The following is a 13103-nucleotide window of genomic DNA, read 5'->3' as shown; positions in this document are numbered from 1 at the left end:
CACCGCTGACCTGGCGGAGTTAAGGCCGGGACAGATTAGGGGTTAGGTGGGGCAACTGGTGGCGAGTAACTTTTCAGGCCTGGCTAGTAGCTTAGGACTTGAAATTTTGAGCCCTGGTCTAGAATCTTTCCAATTTAAAACCGTAGACTCTGCAGTCTCTAGGAATTTGGTAGGCATAGACCATGTGGCCTAGGCTGGTAGCTGAGAAGCAGTTTTTGTTTGTATTATTTAGGGCTGTACCGATACTAGTATCTGTGCCAATACCGAGTATTTGGGCGAGTACTCGTATTTGCCCAAATGCTCCCATACTTACCTCTGATACTGGAACTTCCGGTCAGAGGCAGTGCTGAAGGAGCATTGAGTCAGCTTCCTTTCTAATCAGGAAGCCGGGTGGTGGGTTATGACCTGCCTCTCGGCTTCCTGATAGGTTAGAAAGCCAGGCTGCTTGGCAACACGTGAAGCCAATCATGAAGCCGGGCAGCGCGTAATGACCCAGCTTCCTGATTGGTCCGGAAGCCACGCTGCCTAGAAACATGTCAAGCCGGCTTCCTAGCCAATTGGGGAGGCGGGTCATTGTGTGTCGCCCGGCTTCTTGGCCAATCAGGAAGCCGGGTGGCCCCTTATGACTCGACACCTGGCTTCCTGATTGGTCTGAAGCCAGTGTTTACGCTAGAACACCAGCTTCACAGGCGATCATGACCCGTTGCCCGGCTTGCTGATCTGCCGCCTGGCTTCCTAATATTCGGGGCACACAGCACCGGTACTCTGTATCGGCAAGTACCGAAAAAAAAAACATTATCCATACTCGATACTGAAAAAAACAGTATCTGTGCATCCCTAGTAGTATTCATGGCAAAAGCAACTTTTTATGCAACATAATGGTGGGATGTCGTAGAAATATTTTCTTGTTTAGAAAAAAATGATTCATGCTTCTCCCACCTGCAGTCTCTAGGAACCATTGGGGTTGATTTACCAAAGGACTAGAAACTGTTCACTCAGCAAAACTCAAAAGCACAGTCCAGCGTATGCCATGCTGTTTGCCTACAACACAAAAGTGGCAGAACTGCCTTTGATGGTTTCTTATATCTCTTAAGACATCTGGTAGTAAGATCTCTGTGGCTGCATTCACAGGCCGACGACTCTAACTTGACTAGTAAAGGGGTTCCATATTACCTGCTGAATCTATTTTGCATTAGGGAAGAATCCAACAGGGGGAAGGGGAGGACCCCCAAGGTGGGAAGGAACAAAATCATTACCTCTGGCATTAAAATGTCACAGCTGGAAACGCCAAGAGAAAATGACTCTCCTGTCATGTACGCTAGTGGAAATAATCACCACTAGATGGAGCCAAAGTACCTTTAGTAAACCAAAATAGAAGAAATTAATATATACCACAATGGGGAGGATTTATCAAATCTGGAGCAGTTCCCCATGGCCACCAATCGGCTTATCTCTTCAGTCAAGATTTGAAAATGAAAGAGAGAAGCTGATTGGTTGCCATGCACAGCTGCTCCAGATTTCATAAATTCCCCTCCAATATATTTAGTGGAGGACATAAAAATATTATTAAAATTTGAAATAATACTGCCAAAAGGAAATGTAGCTGATTAAAGATCTCCAAGTATCAGTTATGGAAAGGACAGCAGGAGGCAAGTGTAATGTGTTGCCTCCAGTCTTTCCCAGATGGGGCTCGGTATTACCAATCTGTTTAGCAGCCTCTCTCAGTAGGAGCTGGCACTCTTCTCTCGAAAGCTCTGGGATTGGGGTGGGCCCTCACCATCCTTACATGCAATGTAGTACTGCTGGCCCTGCATTGTACATAATAAAGTCCGAAAGGTTGCGACTGGCGAAGTAGAGTCAGAGGAGCAGTCACACAGCATGGTGGAAGACGTGTTAACGTGAGGAATAAGGTAAGTATTATAGCTAATTCTTCTAACCCCAGACCGAATGAACATTTAACCCTTGCAGCGAGGAAGGGGGTGTGTGTGTGTGTGTGTGTGTGTGTGTGTGTGTTTAAGTGACAGTACACAGGTAATTGTTGCTGCTGCTCAGAGTGGGGCTTGAAAATCAAATCGGTTCAAAGTCCATTCTCTTTTTGCTTCAGGGATAAGGCTGACATAAGCCACTAAGACACTGTAAAAGCAAGCACCCTGTATATGACAATGTCTCCCCTCTCTTAAGCATAGGGGAAAAATGCCCTGTATAGCGTTAGTGGTTCACCAAAAGATTTCATGGATGCTGATTTTATGAATATGTGACAGATGCCAGTCAAAAAACAAACAACATACAGTATATTTGATCAGAACTATCAGTAGCCTCAGTGTTCAGAGGAAAGAAAACAAACGTGCAGGAGGAAATGGTAATTTATTGAGGAAATGTTTGCAGGCGCAATAAATCACATTAGCTCTTTAGGATACAAATGTATTATTACCAATATAAACATTCTCGGATTAGTGCTTCTTCTCACTTTTCTCCTTTTTCTTGTCTTTGGGCTTCTTGTCCTTATGCACTTTCTTTTCCTTTTTCTTGTGCTCATGGCCTTCTCCATGTTTCTGCCAAGACAGAACGTCAGGGTTATTTCCTACAGTTTATGAAAGCACAACTGTTTTGTAGCCACCCTTTTATCTCACTTCCTGTGTGGCAGAGAGTGTGTGGAGGTCCTAGTTCTGCTCGCCTTCCCTCTCCTCCTCCTGCAAGCCCCCAGTTGTATAGCCTGAGGGCCCTAAGCAATGCAGCAAAGCATGCGTGGCTCTCGTTAGGTAGGAGCGTGGGTTTGGGTAAGTTTGTCCTAACCACGGAGAGGAGCTGCAGCTGGGCATTCCCTGCTATATTAATGCATGTAAACAAAGGTGCAGGATGGTGGTGACAACAGTGGCCTTACATGGCCACACTTTTATGTGCAACTGCAGGGCAGGGAAAGCCTCAGACGCAACTGATTGGGCTGACAGCTGCCTTCTGGGTTTTGGACAAATTCAAGTTCAGCCTGAACTCAATCTGATCCCTACTCTTAGTGTTTCTTCCCCCAGTCCACTCCAGCTATGCACGAGAGTAATAGAAGCTTTGGTATCATTTTATTAAGTGTATTTCTTTTTTTTTTTTTCTGGCTGTATTGCTTGAACGCGATGAACTTATTTTTCCACCTGAGAAATTATGTAACCGTACAATTTACAAGTGCATTTAAGTATTTTATAAAGAATGCATACATGGGTTAAATGGTGGCCAATTCTATCAGCCTGAAGTTGAGCTTTAAAGTAGAATTCAACTCTCAAATATTTTTTCAATCATTAATCCACATCAAACAAATATACATCGCCCAGCAAAGTATTTCTTTAAATTTTTGCCCAAACACTTAGTCATCATGTTTCTAACTCTCTCTGCTCGGCTTCCCTGAACTTCCTGTCCAGTACAAGTTCACAAAAGATAGAGCAGTCTCCAGCAACTGTCCCTCTACTAGCTTGGAGGAGGGAGCGGAGAGCAGGGGAGAGGCCTGCCTTACTGTGTTTGTAGAGACGCACACCACTTACTAGCACACGCAAGGTTGACTCCACAGGATCCTGCAAGGGAAAGGAGCCACCCTAAAACAGGATATGAGGACCAGTGCTCAGGGGACCAGCTGATTCTGCAGGAAACTAAACCTTTTAAACATCAAGAAGCAGCATCCCATTGTAAGTGATTTCATCAGCACTTGAAACAGTATAAATAACCTTTTGACTTTGTCACTTTAATATATATATAATTTTTTTTTTATATTGAGGAAACAGACAAGCAGGGATGTGCATTTATTTAAGTGTACCTGTGGCTTATGTGCAGCTATTAAGGATTGTTGTTGGACACATCTCACTGTACATTGCCTTGGTATGGTCTCAGAAACTCAAGCCAGGGCAGCTCATGCAGATGACATCACAATGCCCATTGTCTAATTTCATACATACAATAAAAAAAATAATACAATTCTTAAATAATGACCGAGTTCCTTCACTTCTTCAATTGCCTGAAGACCTGGTGTCTCGTCCCGAGTAATGTTGCAGGCTATTATTGATATTCTGACGGCAGATTTAGAATACCCACTAAACAGAGCAATAGGTGTAGGGAAGTGATACATTAACAATGTGGAAGGATCTTTCCTCTGCGGTCAATGTCCTCAATCAACAGCTATGATTTATATCTAAGGTGGTAGCAAACAGTCAGCGCTTTAAAGCTTGGCTATGAAGAGAAACTCTGGGCACGCAGTGCAAGGGTAAAGTGCTAATTTCGGTCTAAGGTCTAAAATAATCTTCAGACCCGCCTGGCTGCTAGGCAAGTCCCCACAGCTGCGTCTTCCCTCGGCTCTAAGAACCTGTGACATCATCACATCCATTCACTTGCATTGGATGTAAGGACATTCCACAGCTCTTTAGAATTAAATTATAGTCTTTTACAACTTTAGATATTGGCTTTTGTAAATATTGGTATCAGTGAGTGTTCCTGATTTTAAAAAAAATGTGTGTGTAACTTAAAGGAGGATTTCCACTTATCCTCAAAGTTAGAGCCGACGTATGACATTGAAACTGTCACAGGTCGGCTCAATAGATCGGGAAGTGAACGAAAACATACCGTCGCTCGCTCGCTCGCTCTCCAATCATCTCCCTGCAGAAAGCGGTGACTGTCCCCCCTCCCCTCTCCGATCCTCCAGTGCTGAATGGAGGAACGGACGGAGGAGGGGGCTACACAGCTGGGTGGATCCAGACAGTATTGTTGGGATCCATCCCGGCTGCGGCGCTCTCAGCAATAGCCAGCGATATACTGAGCTTTGGGTCATGAGAGGAGGTTAGTACATGTTCTCCCGTAACCCTAAAGAGAACTTGTGGGGAAAAACACTTACCTCATAGTTCTCTTTTAACTAATAACAAAAATGTATCTTATTTGTGTATCACTCGGCTGTGGATCCTCAAATTGGTGCTGACACTGCCCTTCCTTCTGGAGGGTGGCTACTTTTGTTCCTCATGGTCCCTGTGTGTGTTGTAAATTAGTCACCGCTCCAAGCTTGCTCCCGCGATGGACTACAATCCCAATACAAATGAGTAAACTAAACGTGAGATTGTAGTCCATCACAGGAGCGATTTTTCTTGATATTGAATCTCATGTCCTTTTATCAAAGTCTTCCTGTAACGTTGCTGCATCCTGTGCAGGGAAATCTCCTTAGATAAAGATCAGCAATGGACAGAGCAATTGCAGGTTTGTATATGAAATACTTTATATCAAATTTAAGAAAAAATACTTTCACAAAACTATTCCGGTTATAGCTCAAAATGTGTTCTTATTGAGGATACGTATCCATTGCCCTTTCATATTCCTACCGGGGGAATTAATATACTGAATGCTTCTCCTACTGTGCAGTTTATGGCTTCAAACTGCATCATTTTCCCCCACTGGCGTCTGTAGGTATAGACTTCAGATTCAGTTCATGACAACCACAAATATTCCACTTCCTGTGTCTGCTAACCAGTGTACTACATTCTATTTTCAGAGGGTAAATATGTATCTATTTATCTTCCCGTGTACTGTTTATACAAGACATCCAGAATAACAAGACGGCTTCACCCTCCTTCTAAAGACTCACACACTGCAATATACAGGTGAAACTCGAATAATTAGAATATCATGCAAAAGTAATTGCAGTAAGTGCTGCAAAAGGGGCCCAAACCAAGTACTGAGTACATATGCATGCTTGTACTTTTCAGAGGTCCGATATTGTTCTATGTACAATCCTTGTTTTATTGATTGCATGTAATCATCTACTTTTTTGAGGTTGTGGATTTGGGGTTCTTGGGGTTTTCATGAGCTGTAAGCCATAATCATCACAATGATGACAAATCACGGCTTGAATTATCTTGCTTTGCATGTAATGAGTCTATCTCATATATTAGTTTCACCTTTTAAGTTGCATTAGTGAAATAAATGAACTTTGCACAATATTCTAATTATTCGAGTTTCACCTGTACAATCTGAAATATGTGTTTGACAAGAATCAGGGTAGTTTGTGAAAATTAGAACTAAATGTCAACTTTTCAGATTTCAGCTGCTATTTTTCTAGCATGGAAAGAAAGACACTTCCCAGCCTCATGTGGAAGGCAGGTGGGTATGTAGAGGTAAAATGGTGTCAATGGTGCAACGAAATTCGTCCAATAACGAATTTCGGGAAATCGGGAATTTCGGATTCGTTTGCATTCGTCTTAGCTGTAATTCGGAATTCGGATGCATCCGAATCTCCGAATTTCCGAAAATTCGTTCAAAACGAATTTCGGAACGAACCGAATCGCACATGTCTAGTAAGCAATATGCCTGTGTCACTTCCTGCTGAATCGACCAAAACCTGAGCTGTGGGTGGCCTTGTCGGCACCAACCGGCCTGACACATCAATTTAAGAATTGACTGAGCGTGGTGGAAAATACTCATCCAGTGACTGCATCCAATCAGATGCAGTGACTGTTCAGGTATTCAGACAGCCATGGGTGCTGTGGTTGTCTGCACACAGTATCCGGCAAGGGGTGGGGATACCTCCATTCATGTTAATTAGCGTGAATCAGAAAGGGTAGTTTGTCAAAATTGGAGCTCAGATTCCAGCTGCCATTTTTCTAGTATGGGTCGGAAAGAAAAGATCTGGTTGGATGGTCTAGTTCAGGGGTCTCAAACCTCCGGCCCTCCAGCTGTGGTGGAACTACAAATCCCATGAGGCACTGCAAGATTCTGACAGACATGATTCCCGAAGAGAGATGCATCATGGGATTTGTAGTTTCACCACAGCTGGAGGGCCGGAGGTTTGAGACCCCTGGTCTAGTTCTTCTCCACAATCATCAGCTCCAAAGCAATGTATAGTCCAACCTTTCTCAAGCAGGGTACCTTCTGGCTTCCTCAAAATGTAAGCACAGCATCATGCCTTTTCATGGTGCGGTAAGGTCAGCCTCCAGGACTCTGATGTGAAAGGAGGATTGAGAACTCTGATGTAAAAGAAGGGCTTTGATATCAAAGGGGCTCTAATATAAAGGGGGGAATCTGATGTGAAGGGGCTTTTTATGTTAGAGAGGCCTCTAGTGAGAAGGGGCTCCTGATTTGAAGGAGGACTCTGATGTGAAGGGTGGAACCTCACTTTTTTTGTGAATTTGTGAGTGGGGTCCCATAATATCCATACCAGACCCCTATCTCAAATAAGGGTTCCGGTTTGGATTATAGAGGGGCCGCATGTCATTTTTTACATTTATGGTTTTTTAAAGGGTCCTGTGACAGTAGAAAGGTTGAGAAATGCCGGCATAGAGTGTGGCAATAAACCTGAGTAATAAAGTGCTGAGTAGTGATAACATTATTAAGGCCATTAGCTGGACACTTACCTTTCCGTCACATTCACTATCACTTGAACTGGAACTAGAATCACTGGTGTGTCCATGTTCCCCCTACAAAAAAGAAATAATATGTAGTTAAAGTGTCAATCCAGAAAAATCTTAGGGAGATGGGGGGTGTCACAGGCAAATATAAAAGGCAGATGGAGGTTCTAGTTTGCTCATCAGAAAACAAAAAAGGAGTGTTATTATTTGTCTGTGTCTCCCTTTGGAGACTTTTCCTCACTTCCTGTCCTCGTGATACAACAGAGGGAAGTAAAAACTGACTGAGTATTTAATACCGCCTTACTGAACTTGAAACCAAGAATAAGGTTTTGGTTGTGTCCCCCTATTCCCTTCTCAGAAAGCTGGCAGGCACGGGATACAAAAATCTTCAATTTTTTCCAGCTTAGAAATACTAAATGGAGGCAGTAGTATGTTACTTGGAGGAATTATAACGTGCCCGCTGTTTCCATCTGGGATTACATCCTAGTATCTCACCAAATAAAAGAGTAGAAAGTAAACGGTTTCCTATTCTTTAGCCTTGGCTGTCACTGTGAGGGCCTGGGGGCTGTGACGGTGTCCATTATTGTACCTTGTGTCCTTTACAGTGGTCTCCTCCATGATGGCCGTGTGCATGGCCGTGGTCCCCATGTTTATGCTTCACGTCACCGTGGGAATCTTTTTTTACCCCTCCATGTTTCTTGGGGTCAGCTGAAAGAGAATAACAAACAAGTCATTGTTTTCTGAGCGCTTTAGACAAAAATCTAAAGTGAGCCTCAAGAGGGAAAAAATGTGAATGTGATGCTTAAGCTTGGCCATACATGGCTCACATTTTGGCCTATTCCTTTTGAATCAGTCAAAATGTGGGTCATGGTTAGCCATGGTGCACCACTGAGCTTGACAAAAGTCCATTAAAAAATTCACTGAGCTGGGTGGAAACTCGTCCTAGCAGCAACTTCATCCAATCAAATGCGGTCATAGTTTGGGTATTCAGGCAGCTGCGGATGCTGTGGCTCTCTGAAAACAATAGCAGGCAGTGGAGATTTCTTCATTTCTGCTGATTCGCATAGATGAAGGAATTGAGTGATTTGTTTTCATTCAGCCCACAAGCTAAACTAGAGAACTCTATACATGTATGGCTATCCTAAAACTAGCCAATCAGATTCTTCCTTTTACTTCTAATGTGCGCTAGAATAATAACAGCTGGAACTGGATTAGATGGAATTAGCAGGAATTAGCATTCCTTTCCTTGAATTTGTATCCATGAGAATCAAGGCTTGAGGCCACTATGTATGGGTCACTCCATATCAAAACAAAACACTGTGGACAGCTAACTGAATATGTCATTTTATATGATGCAGAGTTCAGAAAATGCATACAATAAAGTGGCTTTATTTGTACATGTTCCTACATACCAGCAGAAGGCTAAAATAAGGCTTGCAGCCAGAGTGACTTCTCTGTAAGCTAATGGGATAGAGGGATTTACTTAGGTGGACTTACAGGAGGGAGAATGGTCAGGGGTTGGGTGCATTTCATGGTATTGCTTGACAAATATTTTGGCAGGTACATCATTACCATATAGGCACTGTGCATTGAGATAAGAATGAGTACAATCTTCTACACAGGACATAATAGTTCTATATTAGTACAGATACTGGTATACATGCCTATTGTATGTACTAGTATTACAATTGCAGATGACAGCCATGGTTTGGGGTTTATTTAATCATCTTTTTAAAAATTCAATGGGGGGAATTTATCAAAACTGGAGCAGATAAAATCTGGAGCAGTTGCCTATGGCAACCCATCAGCTTCTCTCTTCAGTTTGTTCAGTTAAGATTTGGAAATGAAAGGTGGATGCTGATTGGTTGCCATGCACAGCTGCTCCAGATTTTGTCTGCTCCAGTGTTGATAAATTCCCCTCAATGTGTTTAAACTGCAGCCAGCAGATGAACCCCTAGGCCAGGGGCGAAACTACAGATCACAGGGCCCCACAGCAAAAATGTGATGGGGAGGGCCCAATGACCTTCTCTGAGCTGTGACTAATGGCGCCAAGATCCCAAAGACTCCTCTAGTGCATCTGAAATCAGGTTTCCTACATTGTAGACTTTACAGAGGATAAGTGTTGTCATCAAATGCAACCACTCCAACCCTTATTGATACAGTACTGCATTATCTTTACATGTTATAGTATAATATAGTTCCGGTTTAAGTGACTACTTGAACGGCACCTTGTACCAATATGAAGGTGGGAGAAGGGGGGGGGGGCATAGACGGCCAGATTTTATACTAATGATGATCTGCTGAGAGAGATCAAGTTTTCTTTTATCCATTTTAAATCCATAGCTGGAAATACTTTCACACTGTAACAATCGTTTCCTACATAGCTGAACTGCAACAAGAAATTACAGTAGTATTACTGTTATGACTGAGTCTTGTACATTGCCATTCTCCAGTCTTTTCTTGGAAGCATCCCATACAGTGCACAATGTCACAGTTGCCATATCAATATCATAGCTGCTAGAATATCATAAAAAAACAAAGCCAGGACAAATGTGAAAACAATTGTACTTTGGTCACACCCTGATGTCATTAACTTCTATACTGGGTTAAACGTTAATGGTGTCCCTAAGGCATGGCTGTGACGTGTTGTGCCAGGGGCCAGGTTCTTTGGGCAGGCAGGTCTTGAGGAGTAAAGAAACTCTTTTGGACACTCATTTTCTTTGAGTTAAAGTGACAATAAACTCAGGCGTTAAATCTTAAAATACATTCAGGTACCTTAACTATTAACAAAAATGTATCTTCTTTGTGTAGCACTCGGCTGTAGATCCTCAAATCATCTCTGAATTGGTGCTGACACTGTCCTTCCTTCTGGAGGATGGCTACTTTTGTTCCCCATGGTCCCTGTGTGTGTTGTAAAGTAGCCACCGATACAGGCTTGCTCCCGTGATGGACTACAATCTTACATTTGGTGATAGCAACATTAGCAACAATTTATTTACGATTAACTCCATTACAAAAACTAGAGGCCACCACCTAAAATTGGTGGGGGAACAATTCCAGCACAAGGGGCGAAGGGGGTTCTTCACATTTAGAGCGGTTAGGGTCTGGAACTCGCTGCCACAAGCAGTGTGGAATCATTCAAGAAGCTTTTGGACGATTTCCTGAGAGACCGTAATATACAGGGGTACAGGTATTCTTAAGAACGAGATGATACACTGAGTGGCCAGATTATTATGACCACCTGACGTTTGTAGGCAAATTAGCTATAATTTTGCGCTGAAGTTGCTAGAGGGCCAGACCATTATAAATAGGGAAGCAGGTTGCTTACCACGACAGTAGAAGTGATTTTTTTTCTGAAGATATGGGTAAGCAACGCGATTTAACAGCCTTTGAACGTGGGATGATTGTTGGCGCTCGGAGCCATGGAGCAAGTATCAGCAAAACAGCAGAATTTGTTAAATGTTCAAGAGCAGATGCTGTTAAAGTGTTTAAAGACTGGACTGTCAGCCGAAAATCTGGGTCTGAACGTGCGAATTGTGGCCGTCAGCGACTAGTCAATGTTAGGGCAGAACGGAGAATGGCAAGACTGGTACAAGACAACAGAAGGGCAACAGTGCCGTGTCAGATTCCTCGCATCACCTTTCAACATCTTGTGGAGTCACGAGGCGGCCCAAGAAAGTCATCTCGTGGCTCAAAGAAGTACTGATGGGGTGGTCATAATAATCTGGCCACTCAGCGTATATGGACCTATACATACGCACACATCAGCAATAGTTTGGACTTGATGGACTTATGTCTTTATTCAACCTCAAATACTATGTAACTATGTAAGAAGACCTTATGCAGATTTTTTTTTCTCATTGGACTAAAAGAGGGGTAGGCAACCATGGCGCTCCAGCTGTGGTGCAACTACAAATCCCGTCATGCCTCTGCCTCTCAGAATTATGTCTGTAGCTGTTAAAGTCTTGCAATGCTTCATAGGATCTGTAGTTTCACCACAACTGGAGTGCCAAGTCTAATTATCCACCGTGTGTATAGCAGCCCTAAAGTTAACAATTTCACTGCTGCTTCTCTGCCTGAGCAGCCAATCCATGCGTCTGCCTTGTACAGAACCCACCATGGGCTGTGGTGGAGATCCAGATATGTCGGAGAAATGGTAACATGACCTAATGCAGCAAAGGGGTATTTTGGGGCTCCTCCACTCTTGATAAGAGCAGCAAGGTCGAGGATCTAAAGGTCATATGATCTGGCACTGTTTTGGCACATGATCGCTATTAAAAGGGAGAGTCAGCCAATCTGAACTCTGATCCTCAAAAGAGACAATACAACCAAGGGCTTTGGCTATAGGATTATAACCATCATAAGAATATGAGGTTTGAAGCATGTTTGGAGCTTAATCCATCCACTTTTACTAATCCAGTGGGCCAAGCATGACGTAGCAAGAAGTCCTATGATTAAGATGAAGCTGGGTTTGGTGTAAGAACAGTTTACTTGAGTTCACCCAAGCCTGCTCAACTCTGACCACCACCCCCTTGGCACCGCCCCTTTGTGACGTATAGCCGCGGACGAATATGCACCTCCCTGTAACTGATTGGGTTGGCAGGAGGGGGTGGCAGTCAGAGTTTTGAGTGGGCTTGGGCGAACTTACGCAAATCGTGTTTGCACCAAGCCCAGTCTCATCACTACCTATGATAGATGTTGAGTGGACATGGGTACCTATGGCAAAATAAAGTTTATGTTCCATATCTATATCACATACCCCATACTCCATGCAGTTTTAAGACAATTGTAATGGTTTCAACTACAGCGGTGCCATTTGTATTTTAAGTGTATACATGTTTAAATCATCAATGTTTTATATATGTTATTACTCTTTTATTTTTGCAAATGGTCATTTAGTAATTTAGTCATTTAGTAAAGACTGCACTCCTGGCACTGGATTCACAAAGCACTGGGAGGAAAATTGATCAAAACATAAGCAGACAGATTCTGGAAGTGTTGCCTATGCTTCTATCTATCATTTTCAAAGCTTAACTGAACAAACTGAAGAGAGAAGCTGATTGGTTGCCATAGACAACTGCTCCAGATTCTGTCTGCTCCAGTTTTGATCATTTCCCTTCTACGCGTTTTCTAAAGAGTGAGTAAAAGCCAGTTGCTTTCAGAACATCTCTGATGAAGACTAAAACATTGTATATGGCTTTCTCAATAGGAAAGCATCCTGTTGTATGTATAATTTTCAGCTTGAGCTATTGAGCTTTGTAAGCAATATGCTTTTTACAACCCAAGAGGGAAGGTGAAAAGGAGCCAAAAGCTCCAGGTGATGGTTACATGTAAAAAATACATAATAGGCATATGCAATATTTCATATTTATCTGACTTTATAAAAAGATTAGATTTTCATATGGTAATGTAATTTGGCAATGTATTCTGGTGCAAGGAAGGGTTAAGCTATTGTTGTTTCAGTGACATTATTACACCAGGGTCTAAGGATGGACTGCTCCGAAGGGACTGACTACAGTATTTATCATGTCACTATTATTATACACTGGCCCAAGGAAGGAGTGATTCGTTATCATGTCTCTACAGACATAAACAGAATACTGTGTTAAAAAGGAACATTGAAATATAATAGAACAAGTACCAATACTGAAACAAGAATTGCCAGGAGTAACTCTACACCGCAGCATAGAGTTACTGCCTGTTTGTACGAAGAAGAAGAAGAAAAAAAGAATATATATATATATA

At 42.7% G+C, this 13103-nt stretch overlaps 1 protein-coding gene across 1 annotated transcript in view; it reads right to left on the bottom strand.

Annotated features, from left to right (window-relative positions):
- Positions 1-2379: 2379 nt before the first annotated feature.
- CUNH19orf33 (chromosome unknown C19orf33 homolog) overlaps positions 2380-13103 on the bottom strand; it is an 11670-nt gene continuing 946 nt past the window's right edge. Inside the window, exons 2-4 of the mRNA XM_018562992.1 lie at positions 7948-8066; positions 7365-7427; positions 2380-2552 (exon numbers count right to left, since the gene is read on the bottom strand). Of these exons, the coding sequence (XP_018418494.1) occupies positions 2451-2552; positions 7365-7427; positions 7948-8066 (284 nt within the window). The 3' untranslated portion in view covers positions 2380-2450. The remainder of the gene's footprint in view (positions 2553-7364; positions 7428-7947; positions 8067-13103) is intronic.

This window comes from Nanorana parkeri, unplaced genomic scaffold (genome assembly GCF_000935625.1).
Source record: "Nanorana parkeri isolate BGI_ZX_2015 unplaced genomic scaffold, ASM93562v1 scaffold620, whole genome shotgun sequence".
Taxonomy (NCBI): Eukaryota; Metazoa; Chordata; class Amphibia; order Anura; family Dicroglossidae; genus Nanorana; species Nanorana parkeri.
The sequence above is the reverse complement of the archived record's forward strand: the minus strand, read 5'-3'. Positions and strand labels throughout refer to the sequence as shown.